Source organism: Vespa crabro, chromosome 14 (assembly GCF_910589235.1).
Source record: "Vespa crabro chromosome 14, iyVesCrab1.2, whole genome shotgun sequence".
NCBI classification, from domain to species: Eukaryota; Metazoa; Arthropoda; class Insecta; order Hymenoptera; family Vespidae; genus Vespa; species Vespa crabro.
Genome location: NC_060968.1, coordinates 4,753,521 through 4,781,020, shown reverse-complemented (window position 1 = coordinate 4,781,020; position 27,500 = coordinate 4,753,521). Strand labels below are relative to the sequence as shown.

Genomic DNA, 27,500 nt, shown 5'->3' with positions numbered 1-27,500 from the left:
CTTTCATATGTTTATTCAAAAACAATAAATTTACGAGATGGTCATTATGAATTAATAAAAAATTTTCATTTTTTATTTTTATTATCAAAATGAAACCACATTTATTTAGTTATGATTTTTAATTTATTGTTTCATAATTAAAATTAGAATAAAATTTAATGATCGATGAGTTTATTAGAAAACAAATATGAATTCAATTATCATTTAATTATTATATTTGTCAAAATATAATTACAATGGGACATTTATTTTTAATTAAAATAAATGTATAAAAGAGCACATTGGATAAATAAAATAAATAAATAAAAAATAAATATAAATATATGCATACATACATATATATATATATTATATATAATATATGTATATGTACATATATATATATTATGTATATATATATATATATATATATATATATATATATATATATGCATATAATGAAAAGGAAAATATATAATCATAAATAAATAGATTGTTAACTATGAAAGTAACTAAAAAATATACTATAGTTTTTTTTTTCTCGTAAAAAAGAATTTATATTTATTTATTAACCCAATAAATATATTTAATAGTTCTTCATTTTATTATTTTGTATAGATATTGAAACAAGATATGAGAGATATGGTCAAAGAATTAACCAATCAAAGAGAACAAATATTCGCCGTTCTTTTGATTACTTCAATTATACTCTCAGAGATGAAAAGAAAGAAACAAAAAAAAAAAAAAAGAAAAGGAAACAAAAGAAAAGAAAAACAAAAAAGAAAGATTAAATATTGTTATGACATATAGTAATGAATATATACATATATATGTATATGGGTAGTCGATCGATATTATATCTTTTCTTATTATTAATGTGTTTAATAAATGTTTACGATATGTACCGTCATTACAATCCTTTTCTTTATTTTACCTTCTAATTATAATATTAATTAGTTATGTGATTAAATCGATCAAATATTATTGATATTTTTAAGTTTGATATTTAAAAAGAAAAAAAAAAGAAGAAAGAAAAAAAAAAGAAAAAAGGAAGAGAAAAAAAAGAAAAAAAAAACTTCAGAATGTTAACTAAATTATTTCTGTTAAATCATTTCTACCTATAGTCGATTTAAAAAAAATTATATATATATATATATAATTTTTAATGTCTATATCGATTTGTTTACTTTTTCAGAACCACATATTATGTCGATTTTGTATCGGTTACCTAATTTGGTTCTATTTAATATAAAATACATATTGTTTTTTACACACACACACACACACACACACACACACACACACACACACACACACACACACACACACACACACACACACACACACACACACGTCACTTTCACTTTCACTTTGTTTAATATTAATTCTTTCATCAATTTTTCTTCCTGTTTTACGGAACTTATTACTACGCATAAAATTTTATTATTAAATCGACTTGAAGGAAAGTCATGGATTAACTAATTAAAATAAAACATTAAATGATATAAAAATTAATCTAGATATATGAATTTTTGAAGTGATCTTTATATGTTCAAGGATCGATCGATTATACATAATCGTAATTAATAATGATTTTTCTGTTAATTTGTAAGAGCAATATTACGATAAAAGATTTTAAAGTCACAGACCTATAGAGACTGATGATCACTCTTCGAGCGACGCTCACGGTATAATAGTACGAAAACGAGAAGAGTCTTGGGTACATTGTTTATATTCTATGTAAACAATGTATTATTGGTCGAACGAAGGACTATTGATCGTTTAGATCTTGAATAGTGTGACGTAACGATCAATACCCACGACAATTACATTTCTTTTTAATTCTCACAAATTTTTCAGATTAAACCGATGTATATGTGTGTGTATATATATATATATATATATATATATATATATATATATATATATATTACTTTTAATAATGGGAAACAATATTTTTTCTCTCTCTATCTCTCTCTCTCTCTCTCTCTCTCTCGCACTGCTAGATACTTTTTTTGTAATTCAATAATAAAACGTTCGTTTTATTTATTTTTTTACCATATTGACTTTTATCACATTGATAAAATATTATATTTTATTTAATAATTAAAAAATATAGAACACGAGAGAGAGAGAGAGAGAGAGAGAGAGAGAGAGAGAGAGAGAGAGAGAGAGAAAGAAAGATTTTTCTTATTTGGTTTTGCAATATTGAAGGTATGAATTATTTTTACAAATAGAAAAAGACAATCAACATGAGAACAATTAAATAAGAAAAATTTTTTTAACAAATTTATATTAATAACAGATCTTAAAATTCTTATTAACAATCCTAATCGATTGATTCAATATCGATAATGCAACATTATCATCTTTTATTGTCATTTTAAATATTATCGTATTAATTTGTTATATATTATTCATAATACGTATATATTATTATATATATAATATATTATATATATATATATATATATATATATATATATATATATATATTTATGTATACACGATCTTCCTTTCTTTATTCATTAACATTAGTAATATTACAAAAGTTTATTTATTAATTCGTACATTTACATTTTTTTTTACAAATCTATGTATAATAATATTGAAATGTTTACTTATGTATATATATATATATATATATATATATATATATATAATATATTATTATTAATTGTTTGAAACAAATTGAACGAACAAAAGGAGAGATAATTCAACAGAAAATAAGCTAATCACTTTTGTTATGTTGCAGATGATAAGGATTGGTTATCAAAACCAAGAATTACAAGATCGATGAAGAAGATTGATGAAAATAAAACGACGAGTGGTAAATCCTTTATTTTTATTTTTTTTTTTGTTCCCTCTGTGCCTACTTTTTGCTATAGGGAATGGTCCAGTTTTTATCTTTTTATTATTTTTTTTTTTCTATTATTATTTTTTTTCTTCCCTTTCCTTCGATCACTTTTCTTATCTTTGAATGTTACTAATTAGTAGATTAATAATAAATAGATAAAAAAAAAATAATAATAATGATTATTTATTGGAATGAGCATGTACAATTTTTTTTCACTCACAAATTTTTCTCGATATATATATATATATATATACATATATATATATATATATAAATTTGAAATAGATCTCTGTTTTTTGATTAGTTCCAGATACTGTATCAACCCATAAACAACCAAAAAATGTTGGATCCTTTAAGTGTGGAAATTGCAATATGTCGATCGCCAATGAAGATTTATTTAAACAGCACGAAATCTTTTGTTTTTTTACTCAAGGAGTTGGTGGTGAAGGTGGCGGAGGAGGTGGAGGAGGAAATTGTGTCGGTGGGCCAGGAGTAGGAGTAGGAGGAGGTGTTGCAGGAGGAGGAGGAGGAGGAGGAGGAGGAGGAGGTGGTGGTGGAGGAGATGGAGAACTTCTCGAAAGTGTCGAAGTAATAGTGCCAACGTTAGCTTTCAGATGTCCATATTGTGTAACGAGTTATGCTAAACGTGGTAATTTGAAAAGACACCTCAAGATTGGCTGTGGACGTGATCCCAACAATTCAAGAAAGGGCAATTAAATGGAAAGAGCAATAAAATAAAATTCACGCACATACACACACACACACACACACACACACACTCTCGTAGAAACGTGCAAACGATAATAACGCGTCTTGATTTAACAGCTCTCGTTTATACGACCATATTCGATTTTTTTCTTTCTTTCTTTGTTTCTTTCTTTCTTTGTTTCTTTCTTTCTTTGTTTCCTTCTTTTTTTTGTTTCTTTTTTTTTCTTCTTCTTCTTCTTTCTTTTTTTATACACAGACGTCGAATTTTTATATCGAATTTCAACGTCATGACCAATCTCTTGGCCAGTGTTTATTTTTTCTGACATTTTCTTATCATTCAATTTTCACTTATATTATATTATTACAATAATAAATTACACTACATACGACACTAGCTCTCTCGAGTATGTAATCGATGAATTTACCGGATAAATTCTTTTCTTTTTGACGATTGAAATACGCACGCAGGAGGTGTAAAAAAAAAAAAAAAAGCAAGAAAGAAAGAAAATGTCGTCACGATGGGTCGGCAAGTGCAATGATTGAGAATCTCTTGAGTCGAAAAAAATTATTTCTCGACAGAATTATATATATCGATATTGATCAGGAAAAACAAAAGGGGGAAAAAAAAAGAAGAAGAAGAAAAGGAAAAAGAAAAAATAGAAAAACGAAAAATCGATACACGTGTGAACGATTCGTAAAGATCTGTATTTTCATCTCTCATCGTTATATTAATTTTCCCCTCTCTATAAACATAATCATAGTCATAATCATAATCATGCTCCCTCTCCCTTCTTCACACTGAAACTCTCATTTCACTTATTATAATCGTATGTATCATTCTATTTACACAAAATCATATCGACGTCAGGCTTTGCTGCCTGTAATTAGCATAAATCTCTCATTGTATTTCCAATAAAAAAAAAAAAAAAAGAAAAAGAAAAAACGAATTTTCTTCTCGAATAATCGACTTATAACAACAGACTTTCCTTCTGTTTTTTATTTTTCTTTTATTTCTTTTTTTTTTATCTTTCTTATTTCTTTTTTTATTTTTTTTTTTTCCTTCATTTTTAATTATTACTTTTATAATTCGATTCTTTCCCCGTTCGATAAATAATAATGATTTTTTTCTTTTTTTTTAAACAGGTTTAATTACAGGGCTAACTTGAATAATGTTTCATTGACGGCATCTCTTTCACGGATATGGATTTAATTGATCGATTCTATATTTTTTATATTTTATTATTTAGCCTAATATCCTACGTACAAGCGTGTACGTTCGTGTATATGTATGTGCGTGCGTGCGTGCGTGCGTGCGTGCGTGAGTGTGTGCGCGCGGATAAGATTTTTTTCTCGAAGGATCGACAATATTGATATGATAAAAATATGAAAGGAGCAATCAACGACAAAGAGAACAAAATTAAAGAAAATAAACACGAATTATTGTTTTGCGATGGGGAAAAGAAAATAGAAAAAAGAAAAAGAAAATGAAAAAAGGAAAAAGAGAAATAACATTTGTTTCGTCTATTCAATGTTATTTCTATTCTATGTTTTGATCGTGATAATATATACATACATATATATATATATATATATATATATATATTATTATTATCACACAAACACATATATATTTTTTAGTTTTAGGCATTTTTATAGCTCACACTGTTTTCCGATTGTGTTTCTAGATTCACTGAACCGGCAGGTACCGGATACGTCATTCTTACATCCAGTCGCTATAATACAAACGAAGAATTATCATCAATCGGTAGAAAGAAATATATTTGAAAGAAATCTAAGGAAGAAAAGGGATTCTCATTTTGTCTTCGTTGAGCCTGGAAGAGAAATGGAAGAGGGAAATAATATAATTAATAATTGGCCGAACAATGCGACGACAACGACGACGATAACGACGACGACGATGACGACGACTATGACGACGACTATGACGGCGACACCGACGACGATGGCGATTAATGCGAACATCAGAAAGAAGTTTTATTGTCCTAAATGCAACAACGGTTATAGCAGACTCTCAGACATGAAAACACATTGCCAATTTCAATGTGGTAAGGAACCACGTTACCAGTGTCCATATTGTACGAAGAAAGCAAAGTTCTCATCTAACATGTACGTTCATGTTCGTCGGGTGCACAAGGACAAGAAGTTACATATAATCGATCATTACAAAAAATTATCTAGAGCTCGCTTATCGAATTAGAATCATTATCATTATCATTATCATTATCATTGTCATTATCATTGTCATTATTATTCTTATTATTATTATTATTATCATTATCATTATTATTATTGTTGTTGTTATTGTTGATGTTGGCATTGAAATCGTTGTTATCATCGATAATATCGATCAAAGTAATACGTTGTATAATTATTACTTTGATTTACGTACGATGATAACATCGAAACAAAGAACATATCGAATCGACCATGGGATATCGATTCTCGGTGTTTTTCAATCTATGAAAAAATCACGATCTTATTACAAGGATCCTTGAATCACTTTTATCGTGGATCAAGAGATATTTATTTATTTTTTCTTTCTTCTTTTTTTTTTTTTTTTTTTTTTTTTTTTTTTTTTTTTTTTTTTTTCTTTGTTGGAAATAAAATATAAATAATCCTGTAATTAATATTGTAAGAAAATTCATTTATTAGATCTAATGCATTTGTTAAGAAAAAGTTATCTTAAAAGTCCGACTTGCCTCCTTAAAAATTTTACACGAAGAAATTTGTTTCCGACGAAAATAAATGATGGGATCGTGACATCACAAAGATTGAAAAGCACCGAAATCGATATCAAACTTTCCTATATAATATTGATGAGAGAAATAATAATTAATATTATTGTAATTGATAATATACCTATATTATATATAAGATACCACCCAAATAAAGAGTTACCAAAATATTTTAGATACTTGATAAGATCGATCGAATATCGAAAACCAGATCAAAGTGGGTAGAACAATGAAATTGATTTATACGTTTTTGTTTTTTTTTTTTCATTTTTCTTTTTTTCTTTTTCTCTCTCTCTCTCTCTCTCTCTCTATCTATCTATCTCTTTCTCTCTATCTGTCTCTCTTTCTCTTTCTCACTCTCGTTCGTTTTGGCCCCCCTCTATTTCATTAGTTTTTTTTTCTTTCTTTTTTTTTTTCTTCCTTTTTTTTGGAACTTCTACGACTGACCCATAACTTTTCCTTTTTTCAGGTATTTTCGCGAGCATCAGATCGGCCAGTCAGCGACTACGTTACTTGAACAGATACTATAGAAGTATCGTCAGATATCCTTGCATGAATTGTACCAGTGTCTATAACAAGAGAGGAAGCCTGATGACACATTTGAGATACGAATGCGGCCAACCACCAAGATTCAAGTGTCCCTATTGCGATATGATATCAAAGAAGACATCTAATGTTCAACAACACATTAGAAGGAAACACAAGGGTTCTGTGGTTTATGTGCAGGACACACGTTTATCCACCAATTTCCCATATAATCCGTCTACCGGCCGACATATTGTATAATTTATAAAATTACCACAAGTATTTTTCATCTAATCACTTATCTAATGATCTCTTTAATTCATGACAGATATATATATATATATATATATATATATATATATATATATATGTATATATATTATTGCTTTAGTTATACTCCCTGTAAAATATAAATTCCTCTAATATTTCTATTTCACTAATCTCCAAAAATTTATCGGAGATTTATATTATTAATTTCTTAGATAAGGTTATAGGTAATTTTATTAGGCAATCATTATTGTAATATGTTAAACTTTCTATGCGGATGACATTCTTCAATTTTGTTTCAATATCTTGTACAAAATCATGCAGATTTTGATTTTTTTATTCTTCCATGTATGTGCGTTTGTATATTACTGACAATCGTGCGGGTAGTAAAGTAATTTTATATATATATATATATATATATATATATATATATATATAATTCCCGTAGATCGAAAATAATTGAAACGTTACAATTCGAATGGAATTCACTAATTTTCTTTTTTTTTTTATTTATGTAGACTCATTATATCAAATTATAAAAAAAAAAACTCGATGGATTATTTGACGATGTGTTTATTAAAAAATGTTGAACGAGTTAAATATGCTATTGTGATTAATAACGAGACGTAGACGAGCAAGAAAAATACTTATGCGAAAAAAAATCATGATCATGATTGAAGAAAGGAGAGAGAGTGAGAGAGTGTGTGTGTGAGAGAGAGAGAGAGAGAGAAAGAGAGAGAGAGAGAGAAAGTGAGAGAGAGAGGGTGAAAAGAGAAAAAATAATCATCACATTAATCATAATTATTTTGTACGTTATATATGTAAGAAATATATATATATATATATATATATATATATGTATATATATATTATATATATATATTATATATATAAGAATTATGTATATATATTAATTATTTATTATATTCATTTCCGTTTATATATTTTCCAAGCTGTTTGTATTTATTTTTTTTTATAATACATTTCCTGCAAAAACTTCGATGGTGATATAATTTCTAGGTCATCGTTATACTATTTAGGGGGAAAAAGAGAAAAAAAAATATGAAGGAAAAAATAAAAAAATGAAAAAAGAAAAATAAATAAAAAGAAATAGAAAGCTCGTAAGAGAATTAAAAAAACAAAAAAAAAAAAAAAAACATATGATTGTAAGAAGATCATGTAAAAACATGCATACATATGAATGACGGATCGTATTTGGTATTATTTTTCTGTTTTCAGACTATCATCATCTTATCGAGGATGAATCGAAGATCAAAACGAGAAGATTGTTAACATTATTGACCGAATCAAGCATAAAGTTTGCTTGTCCAACATGCGGCAGAGCATACAATCGCCGGGCCAATCTTCGTCAGCATATTAAATATGAATGCGGCCAACAGCCACGCTTCAAATGTCCATATTGCAAGTATCGTTCGAAGAAAACCTCTAATGTTTACACACACATACGCAGCGTTCACTCCGGTAACGACGTTTATGTGGTACACGTCAAATCAACTTGATTGCATTCCGCATGCTTTTAATGGACTGGAAATATTAACGATTTCATTATGAATCTTTTTTTTTTTTCTTCTAATGTTTTCTTTTATCTCCTATCAACGATTTTATTTGTCAATTTGGGGTCTTTTTATTCAAGGATTTTCTTCGTAACTTTTTGTATCTGCTTTTTTTTTCTTTTTTTTTTTTCTTTTTCTTTTTCTTTTTCCTTTTCCGCCAATTCAAAGCGTGAATCTCTTTAATTATAATTATAAAATATGAGAAATAATAATTCATTTAAGACGGTGGCTCAGACGAAGAATTATTAATTTCGAAGAAATTCCGAACATAAATTGGCCCCCTATAACACCCCTCCCCCTCCGTAAAAACTTTCGATAAGAATTAAATATTAATTGACATGTCGCGCGATGAATTAGAAACAAGAAATTTAGAAAAAAAAATCAAATAACTATGATAAAATTTAGGATACGCTTAAGATCCTGTTTAATGTCGACATCCTCATATATTATATCTTTAAGTTTATAATTTATTGTAACGATTTAAAAATTAATATAATATAACAAATTTAGTTACGTGTATATACACATATATATATATATATACATACATAGATACATATATACATATATATATATATATATATATATATATATATATATATGTATATATATACATATATTGAAAGAGAGATAGAGAGAGACTGAGAGAGAAAGAGAAAATGAAAGAATGAGAGAGCGAGAGAGTGAGAGAAAGAGGGGGAGAGAGAAAGAGAGAGAGAAGAAAAGAATCTTTGTGTTAGTTTTAGATTCTTATATGAATGATTTAACAATAAAAAAAAAAAAAAAAAAAAAAAAAGAAAAAAAAAGAAAAAAAAAGAAAAAAAATGAAAAAAGGAAAAAAAAAGAGAAAGAAAGAAAAATTATATCTAAGTGATCTAATGTAATACCATGAGATTTTCAACCATGATCAATATCCTTTTTGTCATTGATTCCTACGATAATCCTACAATATTCCTTGAATAGATCGATTTTTATTTTTGAATATCGATGACTGATTATTCGATAAACATTCTTTTACAGATATCATACAATTGGATGACTTCAGGATGATGCCAATGAAACATCAAACCTCTTCTACCAAATGCAAAAAGAGATTCACATGTCCAAGATGTGGTAGTACATTCAACAGGAAGAATAATCTCGGTACTCACGTCAAGTACGAATGCGGTCAACTACCGAGATTTGGTTGTCCTTATTGTCAATACTGTTCGAAGAAATCTTCTAATATACGTGCACATGTACCTAGAAAACATTTCGGTCGTAAAATTTATGTTATCGACGTATCAACTAATCTAAAGTACGATTGCATAGTGAAATCGGACTTAGATGCTAAGGTTGAGGGCACATTTTTCGAATCTTTCAATTAATTCAATAAAATCACTATATATATATATATATATATATATATATATATATATATATATCGCTATATAATTATATTTGTCAACATAATTAAACTTGATACTTGTTTCTTTTATTCTTTTTTTTTTTTTTTCTTTCTTACATTCTTTCTTTTTTTCTTCTTTTCTTTCTTCCTTACTTTTATTATTTATTTATTTATTTATAAAATTACGACTTGACAATTTAGTCAAGTTGTTTAAAGCTATATTTTATAGGTGTCAATATATGTGTCCCTCTTTAATGTTTAATAAAAAGTGTCGTTTCATTGAGATTCGTGATATAGATCAATTGTATTTGTCATCCTTTGGAAGATATTCATCATCGATGAATCTCAACCTTTGAAGAATACACATGCACACACACACACACACACACACACATATATATATATATATATATATATATATATACACACATTATATACATACAAACGCACATATGTACCTAGATATACATATACATATATATATATATATATATATATATTTATATATATATATTTATATATATATATATGCTTCTTCAACCGAAGAATCGTGTTTTTAAACGAACAAAGAAAAAGTCCACGGCTAAAGATATCTCGCATAAAAAAAAAAAAAATAATAAAAAAAAAAAAACAGAAAAGAAAACGAAAAGAAAGAAACACAAAAAGCTTCGTTTCGCATCATCTTTTTCTCTCTGTTAATACAAAGTTATCAAGAGATATTATACAGTTTTATAGTCAAAATGGATACACATGTGTTTCAGGATTGTCTTATCAAGTGTTCGCTAACCGGCCTTCTACAAGGATCTTCCCTTTGAAGGATCAATCATCGAATGGCCTATCTATGGGAATGGCCACGGGAACAATACCAATTATGAGAACGGGTTTATGGGAAAAAGTCCTTCATCGAAAGTATCCATGTAACAATTGCAAAAGTGTTTTTAGCCGTAAGGGTGGCTTAACTTATCATCAGAAATTCGAATGCGGTCAAATGCCGCGATTTAATTGTCCCTATTGTAAATACCGAGCTAAACATATATCCAATGCACGCAGGCACGTAAGAAATTGTCATCCTGGAAAAGAAGTTTATACGGTTGATCTGAATCAACAATAATTACGACGTCATCAGGAACAATCTGTTCTTTGAAGATATTTAAGAAGATCTGAATCATTTCGTCTGAATCATTTCGTTTCGTTTCATTTTACTTCATTGAATGTCGCTTCGTTTCGTTTCGTTTTCCATAAAAACGAAGAATAATGAATTTTCCTATTTCTATGAAATTTTTCAATAATAATAACATAAACAAACATACCATTACGACATTTATCTATTAAATTCTTTTTTATTTTATATTGTTATTTATTTATTTTTATTACGTCTCATATTATATATTGTGTATTATATTCACGTGTAATACATTTTTACAATATGATAATGATTTATATTCCGATTTAAATTTGTTTTTATCGACGAATAATCATTTTTTTTTTTCTTTTTATTTTGCAGGCATAATTACAACAATCGCTGTCAATAATTTTATTGAATTTTTTTCTCTTTTTTTTTTCCCTCTTACTTTCAGCCTATATGATACAAGAAGTCATTTTGTAATTTCTTTTTTAATTCCTATGATTTTTTTTTTCAAGGTTTAGCAAAAGAACGCTCACTGTTGAACATTATTTATTAATTGTTTGTTTGTATGTGTATTCGTTTTTTTTTTTTTTTTTCAATCATAAGATGGACCAAAAGTTTCTAAATGATTTTTAAAAGTCAATCGCTCTTTTTCAATACTATTTCATTTTTCTTCTCGTCTTTTTTTTTCAGATTGTAAGACTACAATGTTTAAAAACTTTTTTCATTTTAAATTTGGAACATCCTATAATTCGACAAATTTTGGATTTTATCGATCAATTGTTATGACTTTAAAATTTTTTATTCTTTTCTTCAGTGTACTTATAACAATAAGATCACGAACAGAGAGAGAGAGAGAGAGAGAGAGAGAGAGAGAGAGAGAGAGAGAGAGAGAGTGCGTGTGTGTGTGTGTATGTGAAACTAATATTATTTCTTACGTTTTTTTTTTTTTTTTTGTATTTATAAGAAAAAAACATGTGACTATACGTGTATATATTGTATATGTATCTATGTGTATATGTATATATACATATACTATAGATATTTTTTATCAAGACGACTTATCTTGCAAAATATATGTATATTGTATCCTCATCTCATCACATGATAATAATTAAGAATTGTGAGTAAATCAAGGACATACTGTTAAAAAACAGAAATTCGAAATTATTGTAATTTAAATATATGATTTATCGTAATCGTGCAGATGTATATTTATAATGTTATTATATTAATGCATAGATTGTAATAGTTGTTAGGTATATGCAATAAATTGTTATACATTTTGTTATATATTAAGGTATCATTTGAACGTCATTTATATAAATTAAGACGTTTATATGTTATCGGATTTTTACATAATTATTGACAGTAATGTCTAAGCTGAGAGATAATTAATTAGAATTAGATAAATTTATTATCCCTTTTTGTTTTATTTTTTTTTTCTTTTTTTTTTTTTTTTTTTTTTTTACAGTGCGAAAGATCGATCAGAAGAAAAATGAATCTAATAAGTATTATTTTTAGATTTAAGTACACTGATCCTATTGTTCCTATTGTTCTACTCTCTTTGTCCCTTTTCTTTCTTTCTTTCTTTCTTTCGTCTCGTTTTCCTTTCTTTCTTTCCTTCCTTCTTTCGTCTTATTTACATCTTTTCTTTTCTCTATTCTTTTTAGGAGAACCTTATCGATTATTCTGATACGACAAGTGCTTCAGCCACGCTACTTATTCAGAAATCGAGTTTACAAAAAAAATGGTGTAAAGGATTTTTTATACCTTGACCCCTTGTTGTGCTTTCTGTTTCAGAATTTAAAGTACCAAGAATTTATCTACCAGTCGTAAAGAATAAACCTGAAACTTGTCAACGTAAGGATAAAGCCATTGTTGGTCTACAACCTACGGACAAGCGAAAGTTTCCATGCCCAAAATGTCCGAGTGTCTTCAGTCACAAGAACAATCTCTACTATCATTCGAAATTTGAGTGTGGCCAATTGCCAAGGTTCAATTGTCCATATTGTCCTTATAGAACTAAACATGTATCTAATGTACGTGCCCACGTACGTAGAATACATCCTGGCCATATAGTTTATGCCGTTGATATATGTAAATGTTGAATTGGATAATAACATCCAATTGGATAATTCACTTTTTATTTTTATCTAAAAAAAATAGTTACAACTATTTCTATGTGTGTGTATATATATATATATATATATATATATATATATATATACGCACATATATTTATAGCCAATGATTGCAATAATCAATCGGAGAAAAAAAATTTGCTTTCTATTAGATATGGTTTTAAAAATATGATATTTACAGTGATCAATTGTGTTAATTCAACAGGTGTCTAATAACAAAATTCAAGAGCTTTCATTGTATTATATATTATTATTATTATTATTATTATTATTATTATTATTGTTATTATTAACTATATTTCTCTATAAGATTTAAAAAAAAAAAAAAACAAAAAATTACTTGTTGAATTTAATCTACTACTAAATATTCGCAATGACGATTAAATTTTCGTTTAGAAAAATCTTTATTAACGAATAATATCTACGTGTTATTATTAATGATAATGATTTTTCCAGCAGTGTGTCCATACATGTCAGTAATAATGGAAATTAGAGTTAGATATGGTGAAACCGATGCTGTTATTTTTCGGTTCACCAAATCCGTATCAACAAGTATATCCGTGAATAGATTTAACTTATATAAGCAACAGAACAGAAATTTTGTTATTATTTATTGGGCTCTGTGTAATTAAACTAAGATAGATAGATCGAGAGCGATCGATCGGTTTGTATTTTTTAATGAATATTTCCAATCAATTTCTCGGGCAATATGATATTGTCAGAATTTTTTTCTTGTGTTTATTTTCTTTTTTTTTTTTTTTGTATTTTTTTTGTTTAACAAAGAAATGAATGAAAATATTTTTTCTAATGCGTAGATTTTTTTTTTTTTTTTTTTTTTTTTTTTTTTAACTAATCCTAAGTCGAAAGATATTTTTTTTTATTTTTTGTTCCCTGTGTTTTAGTTTAAATGGTGACAAAAAATATAAGTATCCTTGAAGTTTTGATCCCTTCTTTCTCTCCTTTTTTTTTTTTTATCATTCCATCTTCGAAATTGTTAATGATATCGAAAAACTTTATTGGGAAAAGTTTAAAGATAAAAATATCAAATTCCTGTAAAATAATTGCGAAATTATTGATATTGTATTTACTTATTTATTTATTTATTTATTTATTTATTTTTTTTTTTTTTTTTTGTATAAGTAGATTGTCCTGTAATTTAAAATGTGACTATGTTTTGTTAATATTATTAATAATTTTAAGTGATAAACAATAAACTTTTCGATAGGCGGATACTTATTATTTTATCGTTATCTTTTATTTTATTTATAACGAACAGTGATATATATCAAAAGATTTTTTGATTTTTTTTATATAATATGAATTATTAATTATAATAGTGAAACTTTAAAAACAAAATATTAAAGATAAAAAATTCTATTGGATTTTTACTTTCTGTTTTTATACAAAATTTAAGTATAAATAAATAAATATATATATATATATATGTATATGTATGTGTATAATTAATATTATGTATATATATATATATATATATACAATTTATTTTTTGACGATAAAGAGAGAATACATTGAGACACAACTTTTCTCAATTAAGTTTTTTGATATATAATAGATTAAATAATAGATTAAATTTTTCTTCCTTTCTATTAAAAGTGGACATTCATTAAGAATATAAATAAATTTTTTTGTTTATAACAACTATATGATAAAATTTGGATACACTTCCGTTTTAGGAATTTATAGAAGATATATATATATATATATATATCATGATAAATAATTGCAATTGTGAAAAATATTCCATTGATTAATATAACATTATTGTCGTCATTAATATCATTATCATCATCATAATCATCATCATCATTATCATCATCATCATCATCATCATAGTTATCATTATTATTATTATTATTATTATTATTATTATTATTATTATTATAATAATAATCATATTTTTTTACCAATGGTATATATTTTAATCAGATTGTGAATACACTTTGTTTTGTATAGTTTTTAAATAATAATAAATTTGCACATGCACATACTTTGTAACAAAGGAGATCATTAATAGAATAACCGTCCTTGAAAATTCAAGAAGATAAAGAAGGAAAGGAAGAGGAAGAAGAAGAAGAAAAAGAAGAAGAAGATTCATCGAACTTCATCGAAGATCAAGGATCTCTTTGGATAGATCGGTTTGAAGAGATCCAGTGTGATGATACATTGATATACGATAATTTATAAATGTTCCATATGCAATTATGAGGTATGTTAACGAAAGACAGACACCTAAAATTAATGTCGAAAATTTTCAAAATAAAAAAAAAAAAGAAATGATAGTGAGAATGACAATTTTACATTAAATATACATCATATATATATATATATATATATATATATATATATATATATATATACACGTGTGTGTGTGTGTGAGTGTGCGCGCGCGCGTATGTATGTATATCTTGTATGCATGTATACTCTATTTCTAACACTCTCATATCAATTTTCTCGTGACATTTTTCATTTAAGGACAAGCAATATGACAAAAATAATAATGATAATGAATAAATAAATAAATAAATAAATAAATAAAAAAAAAAAAAAAAAAAAGAAAGAAAAAAAGAAAGAAAAGAAGTGTGTAAGCGCGTGCGTGTATGCGTATCCGCACGTATATTGAACATACGTGATATGAAAAATTGAAGCGAACGATTTCTATGCTTTATTTTTCAGATCCGAACTTTCTTCTACCGTATGATCAGAGACACGTCAATTATAATTGGACAGGAGACAACGTCATTCCAAATACAACGACAATGACAACGACTGCGACAGCTGTAGTAACAAGATCCGCCGATCAACACGTTCAAAGATTCCCTTGCGGTAATTGCAACAGTGTCTTCAGTAGGAAACATAATTTACAATATCATTTGAAGTTTGAGTGCGGCCAATCACCGAGATTCAATTGTCCTTATTGCGGATATAGAACGAGACATCCTTCTAATGTTCGTGCACATGTTCGTCGTATACATCCTGGAAATACCGTTTACGTAGTTGATATATGTAAAACGGAATTACTTCAGTTTACGTAGAAACAGGGAAAGAGAGAAAGAGAGAGTGAAAGAGAGAGAGAGAGAGAGAGAGAGAGAGAGAGAGAGAGAGAGAGAGAAAGTGTGAGTGAGAGAGAGAGAGAGAGAGAGAGAGAGAGAGAGAGAGAGAGAGAATGCGTGCGTGCGTGCGTTCGTGCATGTATGGAAAGGAGAAAAAGAAAAAAGAGAAAAAAGAAATATTTTTATTTTATTATAATAGATAATTATTATCTAGGTTTTTTTTTTATTACAATTATAATAATTACTGTATCATTATTATTATTATTATTATTATTATTATTATTATTATTATTATTATTATCATCGTCATCATCATTATTATTAGTATTATTTATTATTTTTATTCAATTTCTTTATCCTATTTCTCGAGACCCCCCGCCCCCCAAAATAATATTTTCCGCGGCATTTCTTTTTTTTTTTGGCCCGAACGAAAATCATTCATTTTAATACGATAGTGTGTGCTTGTGAATGATGATACGCGTGTGCCTGTAAGGAAAACGAACCTGATGAATGACTGTGATATAAATTATATTATTATTATTATTATTATTATTATTATTATTATTATTACTATTGCTATTACTATTAGTAGATATTATTATTATTATTATTGTTTTTTAAGTCGACTGATGATTCTCATCGTTGTGATCTTTTTTATCTTTTATTTTCTTTTTCAGCTTCTTCTTCTACTTTTTCTTTTCTTTTTTTCTTTTTTTTTTTTTTTTCTTGTTAACTAAGGTATCCGACATACTCGCTCAATTTTATTGCCTCTTTTCCATTATATAATTGTGATATATATACACACGCATATATATATATATATGTATATATATATATATATATATATATATATATATTTATTAATATTTATTGATATTTATTAAGTTAGTAGAGACGAGATCTAATTGTTTAGATTAGATCTTGATATAAAAATCGTCCGTCGTGATCGTAAGTGATATTATCTCTTGTGTGATAATTCATCGAATAAAGTTTATTATTACGTTAACTTTATATGTTAATATTATAATGGGATTGTCAGTGATGAAGGTATTAAGAGTGATCAAAATTCATTCAATGGTGTTGGCAAAAATTTCTCTCTCTCTCTCTTTCTCTCTTTCTCTCTCATTCTCTAAAATGAAACAGTAATGATCGTCCTTTAATCTTAACAACGATAAGTTAACGTTTTCACGACTATGTTCTTTTATCATTCTCTATCCATGTTCGTCCATAAAAAAATGGTGCTTGTACGACAATTTCTTCGAATAATATTTTTTAGATGTAAAAAAGAAGAAGATTTAAAAAAAAAAAAAAGAAGAAAAGAAAAAAAAAGAACGAAACATCAATCTCCAGTGAACGTATTAATTTTATACGATAAATCAATGATTCATTTTTTCAGGATTTCTTTTTCGATCGTTGATCTAAGGACGATACGAGAAAGTAAAGATAGAAAGAAAGAAAACAAAAAAAAAAATAAAGAGAGTGATTGAGAGTGAGAGAGAAAGAGAGAGAAAGAGAGAAAGAGAGAGAGAGAGAGAGAGAGAGAGGGAGAGAGAGAGAGAGAGAGATTTATTAATTAATCTATACGACTCGTCAAGAGTTAAAAAGAATTGTTTGTTTTTCTTCTAATACGGTCTCGTTGATTCTTTTTTTTTTCAGATAGTGGGATCAACTTAAGGCAAGAATATCCCATCTTACAATCGGTTTGCTATAATCCGAACCGTGAACTTTACCAAAGACTTCAACGAAAGAAGAGCGTTTGTTGTTATAAATGCGGCAATAATTTTACAAGACGTAACAATCTTTATAATCATCTTAAGTTTCAATGTGGCCAACCACCAAGATTCAAGTGTCCTTATTGTCCTCATATTACGAAACATGCTTCGAATTTAAAAGCTCACATACGTAGGAAACATCATAAGAAAACGGTATACGTTATCGACATTTTTTCGACCAATGAAAATGCAAGCAAATGAAGAATTATTGATTAGTTTTAGTGAGAGAATGTGTGTCTGTTTCTGTGCGTGCGTGTGTGTGTGCGTGCGTGTGTGTGTGTGGGTGCATGAGACTCCGATAAGATAGCTAATAAATACATAATAAACACTATTCGTTCATTTCAATGAATAAATTGGAAATATAAATTCATTATGATCGATCATCAACGTCATCATTATCATCGTCATTGTCATCATTATTGTTATTAATATTATAATTTTTTTTTCTTTCTTTTTTTTTTTTTTTTTTTTTTTTTTTTTTTTTTTTTTTCTATTTCGATTGAAACAAACCATTAATCAGGCTTTTTGAGTTCATTAAAAAAGAAATCTATTATATAATCTTGTTTGACACTTTCATTCGTTTCTTTTCTTTCTTTTTTTCATTCTTTCTTTCTTTCTTTTCTTTCTTTCTTCGGCAATTAATTTTTAAAATTTGAAAGTTAGAAAAGATTTAAGGTGTAGGAATTATTTAAGAATATAGGAATTAATTAATAAATTCTTTGAGAATATATAATTAATTATTAACAAAATATTTATGATATAATTATATATATATATATATATATATACTTTTATATATATATAAAATAGATAATATTATACACATATATATATATTGATATAAATAAACATATATATATATATATATATATATATGTTTTTTTCTTCTTTTTTTTCTTCTTTTTTTATGTTTTTAAAAAATTCCACGACGTACCTGTTCAATAATGTAGTGTGAATAATAAAATGTATTTAATGTATCTATCGACAAAAACAACAATAGAAGATAATTACTTTTTTTTTTTGTGCAATAAATTTCTCTCTACGTTGCTCGACGTTAATATAAAATTAAACAATTTAAGAATATAATTTAACAATATTTTAATATTCTAGAAGAAGGGAAATAAATATAAAAAATTAATATATATATGTATATATATATATGTGTGTTAATTATTTATGTATGTATATATAGATATGTATACAGGGTATGTCAGAATAAACGTGAAATATTTTAATGATGACTCAAGCTAAATTCAATAATAAAAAAAATTCCGATTTAATTTTGATACCACCCCCTATAAAATATTGTCAATTTATTCAAGCGATATCCTGTATATATATATATATATATATATATCTTATCATGGAGAACTATGTATGCAATTGTTTATCAATAGCAATATTTTATTTAGATTATATTATTTGTTCTTATTAAACGTAATATTGTTTCAATAAATTATCAAATGTTTTAAATAATCAAAGTATATATATATATATATATATATATATATATATATATACATATATATATATGTAAACGTTATATATATACACATATTATATGTCCTTTCCAAGTATAGATTTTAATTGTGATGTTCGATTCTTTTCAGGATTTTCAATATTAATCGTTGTTTTGTTTTGTCTTCTTTCTTTTCTTTGATTCGAAAAATAATAATTTTATTTCTATATCGTGCTTTCAATTTTCATCGATCGTCATAATAGTTATTCTGTTAAAGGAAAAAAGAAAGAAAAAGGAAAAATATACAAATAAGAGAAAAAACAAAAAAGAAAAAGAATAAAAGAAAGAAAGAAAAAAAAAAAAAGGAAAAGAAAAAAAATTCCTTTGGATATGAAAATCAATAATTTCGTGGTTGAAAACAAAATTTGTTCTTATTTTTTTCAGATTTCTACATGAAACAAGCGAAGAAGTGTCCGAACAACTGTGGTAGGATTTTTGTTCGCTATAACAACTTGATGAGACACATACATTATCATCGTTGCCAAGAACGTAGATTCAAGTGTCCTCGGTGCGATTATCGATCGAAAAGAAAAAGTCACGTTTACAGGCATCTAAGGGAAGTACACAAGTGTGCTGACACACATTGCATCGAACTGTGAACTGAGAATTTTCCGATTTGGTATACATATATATATATATATGTGTGTGTGTGTGTGTATGTGCGTGCGTGTGTATATATCTCCCTATTTGTTTATTTTTCTTCTTTTACTTTTTGCTCCTTTTCTTCTATCGTGTTTCTTCTTTTTTTTCTCTTTATTCCTTTCAATAATGAATAAAAGACAATCTTCTTTTTCTCTTTTCTTTTTCTCCCTCTTTTTCTCTTACTTTCATTGTTACTTTTTTTTTCTTCTTCTTTTTTTTTCTTTTTTTTTCTTTTTTTTTTTTTTTCCTTAAGAAGATATGCACACTTCATATAACGTTCCTATATCAAATTTACGTAATACTCTCAAATATTTTTATTGACACGATCCAACAACAAATCATTATTATCGAAAGTATTTAAACACTTTTTTTTCTTTTTTAGGATCTGCCAGGTCGCCAGAATAATACGTGTACCAGTATCCAAATGGTTACTATATAATATATATGTTTTTTTTTTATTAGAAAAATTAAAAAGAAAAAAAGAGAAAAATAAAGAAAAGAAAAGAAAACCTGTTATAGCGATGTAAATAGTAAACAAAAAAAAAGAAGAGAGACGGAAAAAGAAAAAAATGAAGGAAAAAAGTGAGAGAGAGAGAGAGAGAGAGAGAGAGAGAGAGAGAGAGAGAAAGAGAGAAAGAAAACTATGCAACATTCGGAATTGTCAACTGGGATATCTCGATCTGATTATCGAAATTAATCTTCTTACGAAAGTTTTCATTATTCTTTCCTATTTTCTTTTCTTTTTCCTTTTTCTTTTTCTTTTCTTTTTTTTTTTATTTCCTCTCCTTTTAATTCCTTTTTTATTTTTTTCTTGTCTTTTCTTTTTTTTCCTTTTTTTTTTTTTTCTTTTTTCTTTTCTTCTTTCGCTAATTTATATTAACTCGATCATATTATATCATTATTTTCTTAATCATTTTGTTTTGTTTCTTTGTTTCTTCTTGTGTTTTTTCTTTATACTTATCAATTCATCGGGGATTCATTCGATTAACTCGATAATCATAATTTTTTGTTTGTCATTTTATATATATATATATATATATATATATATATATATATATATATATATATATACACTGATAATTTTAATTGAATATTGTTAATAAGAAAAGAAAGAAAAAGGAACAAAGATATAACAGAGAGAATATATTAAAGAGACAATTACAATAGCAATATCATTTCTTTTGAACATATTTCTTGTGTTGTCGAATTTTTTGTACGAGTTTATTAGAATATAAACGCGTATGGGATAAATCTCTCATATCAAAATTGTTCGAATATCTACGTTTAGAAATATAGAGAATATCATAAAGAAATACAAAGAGTAATCCGCAAAGACTCTATTATGTTTATTCTTTTTTCTTTTCAGTCAAAGTTCCAAGATAATCGTTTAATTTATTTATAACAATATTAAGGACAAAAGAAATAATATTAATTGCATTACCAAATAGAAATGTTTCAAGACTGTACTTATTATATATTGTGACGATAATAAAAAGAAATTTTTTGTCGTATCAAAAAAATAAATAGATAAATAAATTAATAAATAAATAAATAAATAAATAAAAAAATATAAACAAACAAGGAAAGAAAAATAAAATAAAAATATACAAGGATTCCTCCAAGAGAGATCCTCCCCCCCCCCCTTCTTTGTTTCCTAATCGTTAATAGAAATAATTATATAACGTGAAAGGAAAAATAATTATTTATATAATTGACTCAAACGATTATAAATAAATGTAAATTTGTATATATGCTTTGTTACTTACATAAATAACCACATACACACACACACACACATATATATATATATATATTTTTTTTTTCTAATTTATCTCGATCAAGCTTTTATCATCAATAGGAATACGTTTCATTCTGCGTTAAATTTTCTTAAAAAATTTAAACTAACAAAAATCTTTCCACTTTACAGGAGAAGGACGATCAACCAGGGTATTATTGTTTTTTTTTTTTTCATCTTTTCTTTTTACCTTTTTATTTTTTTTTCTCCCCTGTATCGATCGATCCACAGATCCCTTGATAATTCATTAAAATTATTTGAGAATAATTCCATCATGTCATGAGCCATCATCAGTTATCGCAAAGTTCTATTAATTTCTTTCCCTTTTCGATAATCCCTTCCTTCATCCACCCTCAACCCTCTTCCGAAGATTAATTTCGATGATTTGTTTTCTTATTATTTATAGAGAAAATACATCGTAACAAGAGCTCTCAAAGATAACGTTGCAATATCGCGATTGTTAAAGGAAGATATTTTCAATTTGCAGACTGTCTGTGTCAACAAGAGTTCTTTGATTATACATAAAAATTAGAAATCTAATCAATCAATTAGATTGCAGTATTTAAATTGTTTTTATTTGTTCTAAGGAATGATCTACGTTCGACACGATACGAAAGATTTACCCGAAAACTTTTGATTTGTGTGATCAGTCGTGGGTATAAATTTAAAAGAACACATTTTTAAAATCTATATCGTGGAAGATATTCATTTCTTTTATATTTCAAATTTGTTATTAATATTATTATTGTCGCTGTTGTTGTTATTGTTATTGTTATTGTAGTTGTCATTGTCGTCGTTGTCGTCATCTTCATCGTCATAATTATCGTCATCATCATCGTCACCGTCATCGTCATTATCTTCATCATCGTGGGTTTCTTCTTTTTTACTTTTTTTTTTTTTTTTTTTTTTTTTTTAATTCCTTTTTATTTTTTTTTGATTTCTAATAATTATGATATGCTTTACTGTGAATAAATTTTACATTTATTTTCATCGAATTTGTTTATTCTCATATTTATTGTTTTCTTTTTATTATTTAGACTTCATGGTGTGGTATCTAGCAGGATATCCCGAGTATAGAAGTATTACCTCAGATATTACGGTGAGCATTGTTGTTTTTAATTATTCAATATATTTATAATTTTAATTATGTATATTATAATCGTAATTAGATCTATATATATATATATATATATATATGTTTGTGTGTGTGTGTTTTTTTTATATCCAATTAGATGTGACTCGTCAAATTATATCGATTTTATTGGAGTATACATTGTTTCATGTAAAAATCATTAATATAGCTTTGCGAAAAGAAAAGAAGAAAAAAAAGAATAAAATAAGAATCTTTCCGTATTATGCAGGAGGATCAAGAAAGAAAATCTTTAATTTTTCGATCGATCGCTCGTCGTAATAGCTATAATTTGTTTTTTATCCGGTTCTGTTTTTTGTATTATTTATTTTTTTTCTTTTTTTTTTTTTTTCACCCTTCGTGTATCAATCTCAATGACCTGTTCTCTTTTTATTTCCAGAAATATTCCATGAACTGATGAGAACGGCAGCTTGGAATTACAGCCAAAGAAATTTTCAATGTCCAAACTGTTCGAGCGCATATCTTAATTTATGTAAATCCTAATGTCGATTCATTATGAGCGTACAATTTATTTATTTATTTATTTATTTATTTATTTATTTATTTATTTATTTATTTATTTATTTATTTATTTATTTTCTTATCAGTTCCTGAGACCATTAGACTACACCCAATTTTAATTTCTTTTTCTCTTTTTCTTTCTAAATTATTCTGTCGTCTTAAAAAGTTCTTTATAAAAAATCATTCAATTAATTTATATTCCAATGTAAATAAGAATGCATTAATAATTCGATTACCAAAAATATCTCAAGATTATTATATATAATTGGGTTTATTTGTAGTATCAAAAAAAAAAAAAGAAAAAGAAGAAAAAGAAAAAGAATTCCTCGAGTTTGCTCTCTCATTGTTTCCTAATAAATGATAGAACTCTGTTGTGAATAAAAAAATAAATATCTGTAATGATAGAAACGGCGACGAATAAATGTACCTGTTCTATGTATAAATATGTACATATGTTTTATTAATATAATAATTTTTTGATAATATAATACATATGTATATATATATATATATGTATATTTATACTTAAGAAAATATTATACCAAGAATTAAACAATCTGTGTTTATTTTTCAGCTATGTTAATTATGAGATTATGTGATTTTGATCGAAGACGTTCCTATTTGGACGATAATCGTTGAAAATCTCAGCGAAAAGAAAAGTGGATCAACCAAGAAAACAAAGAAAAAAAAAAAAAGAAAAAAAAAAAAAGAAAGAATAAAAGAAGAAGAAAAAGAAAATCTTTTTTCCTTTCTTTTCATGTTTTTTTCTTTTTCTTTTCTTTTTCTTTTCTTTTCTTTTTTCTTTCTTTTTTTTTTTTTTTTTTTTTTTTGGATTAATCCTTTAGAACTGCGATATGTTTAAATATAGTGAAAGGTTAAATGTGAATCATAAAATGGTTATCTTAAAAAGTTCCTTTGATATTTGATTTCAAATGTCAATCTCAATGAGTTGCTTTCTTTTTTTGTTTTTCAGAAGTGCAACATACCAGGGAACCAAAGACACTAAGCTATTTCATGAATGTTAGAAGGAAAAAGTATCCGTGTTCGAAATGTCTAAGTACATTCGTTAAGAAGTATGATTTGGATAGACACATGAAGTATGAATGCGGTCAGCAACCAAGATTTCAATGTCCTTATTGCAGTTATCGCGCTAAGCAACGACAAAACGCTTATAGCCACGTAAGAAACGTACACAGGAAATGTGATGTCTATACTATAGACATTATCGATAATCGTATGTACATAAATCTTGAGGACACATTTTTTTCTTCCAATTTGTGAAAGTTGGTTTCTTTTCCTTTATTTTTTTTTTTCTTCTTTTTTTTTTCTTTTCTTTTCTTTTTGTCTCTTTTGCCTCTTTTTCCTCTTCTTTTCTCCATTCTGTCTCTTTTTTTTTTTTTTTTTGTCTTCTTTGGTTCAAACTTATTAAAGTCCGATTATTGCTTATTTTTTTGCTTTTTGTTTGTTTGTTTTGTTTTTTCTATTTATTTTATTTTATTTTATTTTATTTCTTTTTTTTTTTTTTTTTCAAACTTTACTCCCTTCGACATTTTTCAAATGTTTAAGTGCTTAATAATTTATAAATAAACGTGATTCAGACTTTCTTCGGATAAGATATTTTTTTCTTTGGATAAACGATTAATTATCGATCATACGTTATTAGTGAGATATATGTTCTTTTTTTTTATTTTTTATTTTTTTTTTTTTTTTTTTTTTTTATTTCGATCAAGGACAATTCTTTACACATTAATCATTGAAATCTTCGTCGAGGAAATAGAAATGAAGAATTTTTTTTCTTTCCTTTTCTTTTCTTTTTCGTTTTCTTTCCCTTTCGCGCTCGACCCTTTAGTCAGTCGCGAAAAAAGGAAAAAAAAGAAAGAACTGTTTAAAGAATTGTTCAAATCTTCATAAACGAAGCTCTCTTCGTAAATATTATTTTGTCTTAATCAATCCCAATCTCAATGTTCTACTTCTCTTATTATTTTCAGAAGTACACAATGCCAAAGAGTCAAAGTTCAAGAAGAAATGTTCTAATAATGGTAAGAGTGAACAGTTTCTATGTTCACAATGTTCAAGGCCATTCTGTCATAAACAAGCTCTTACTAGACATTTGATGTACGAATGCGGCAAGGCACCAAGATTTCAATGTCCTTATTGCGATTATTTAACTAAACAACGACAAAATGTTTATAAACACATTCGAAATGTACACAAAAAGACTGAGGTCTATACTTTGGACATTATTAGTAGTCGTGTGTATAGACCTTAAGGATACAATTTTATTTTTCCTTTTTTATTTGGTACAATTTTATACCTGTTTATATATATATATATATATATATATATATATATATATATAAACATTAGATATTATTAATTATTATAATTATAATTATTATGATTATTTGTATACTTTCTTTTTCGTCTCTCTTTTTTTTTTTTCAATTTTTCAACGTAACGCGTTAAAAATCAGGTATAATTACATAATTGCTTTTATTTAAGTCATGCAATATGTAATTGTATTTACGATGGCAATTATTTATAAATAAAATGTTATCCGACATGTATGTATTTAATATATACTTAATAAGTTATTGAATTAATCGGGTATATATATATATATATATATATATATATATATATATATATATGTAGCATAATATACATTTTATGTAACTTAAATAGTGAAGTAAGTATCAATAGATTATTAATTATTCGTGTTCACGTTTTATTATATTATCCGATCATATTTTATTGCAGATTTTTTAAGGATATTACGAAAAAAAAAAAATATCACTTGTTATAGGAAATCCATCTCGATGAAATAAAAATAATTGTTTTAAAATTAAATAAACTTGAAGATTGTTAAAAAGAAAAGAAAAAAAGAAAAAAGAAAATAACAGTTTGGAATCATTCCAATTGTTCCAAACTAACATTTATCCTAAATTTTTTTTCTTGTCTTTGTTTTATTTTTTTTTTTTCTTCTTAAAAAATCGATCTCAACGAGTTACTCTCTTCTTGTTTTCAGAGTTACAGGATGTCAAAGGATCATGGAACAAAAGGATACGCGCGAGTTGTTACAGGAAAAAGTTTCTGTGTCCAAAGTGTCCAAGTAGTTTTGGTTACAAGCATGATTTAAATAGACACTTGAGTTACGAATGCGGCCAGGAACCAAGATTTCAATGTCCTCATTGCTGTTATCGTACTAAACAACGACATAATGTTTATAGTCATATTAGAAACAAGCACAAGATACCTGAGGTCTATGCGGTTGACCTTATCAATTATCGTGTATATCAACCTTGACCGATACGTTCTTATTTCTTTATTTCTTCCTTTTTTTTCTCAAGAAATTAATTCTTTCTTCCACTTTTTTTTTATCTTTCTATTTTTTTATCTTTTTTATTTTTTTTTATTTTTTTTTTTATTTTTTTTATTCTTTTATTTTTTTTTTTTTTTTGTAATTGTTCTCTCTAAATCGTGATTTTCTTCTCTATTTAATTTGCTCTTCTTCACGTTTTCTTTTTCTTTTTTCTTTTTTTTTAATCTCTTTTCTTTTCTTTTTTTTATCTTTTATTCGAAACAATGTAGTAATGTTAAACTATTAAATATTGAGTTATTTGTTTATTACGTAATGTCAATTTAATTAATACATGTAACATATAAAATTTATAAATCGATAATGTATTCTTGCATTTGTATGTTTTAATATATGTGTTATAAGGAA

The 27,500-nt window shown here is 26.2% G+C and overlaps 1 protein-coding gene across 42 annotated transcripts in view; it reads left to right on the top strand.

Annotated features, from left to right (window-relative positions):
• The window catches only part of LOC124429034 (longitudinals lacking protein, isoforms F/I/K/T-like), a 284,869-nt gene that overhangs the window by 56,894 nt on the left and 200,475 nt on the right, over positions 1-27,500 (top strand). The window contains exons 7-9 of one of the 42 annotated variants that reach the window (XM_046973775.1): positions 24,747-25,007; positions 25,762-25,812; positions 26,802-27,094. The exons of 29 other annotated variants lie outside the window; for them this stretch is intronic. In XM_046973775.1, the coding sequence (XP_046829731.1) occupies positions 24,747-25,007; positions 25,762-25,812; positions 26,802-27,079 (590 nt within the window). In that variant the 3' untranslated portion in view covers positions 27,080-27,094. Of the gene's footprint in view, positions 1-2,734; positions 2,810-3,140; positions 5,672-6,769; positions 7,851-8,331; positions 8,515-9,686; positions 10,339-10,814; positions 11,233-16,017; positions 16,168-18,050; positions 18,320-20,069; positions 20,300-24,746; positions 25,008-25,761; positions 25,813-26,801; positions 27,095-27,500 lie in introns of those variants that run through there. 12 more of the 42 variants (XM_046973803.1, XM_046973783.1, XM_046973789.1 and 9 more) reach the window with 12 other exon arrangements.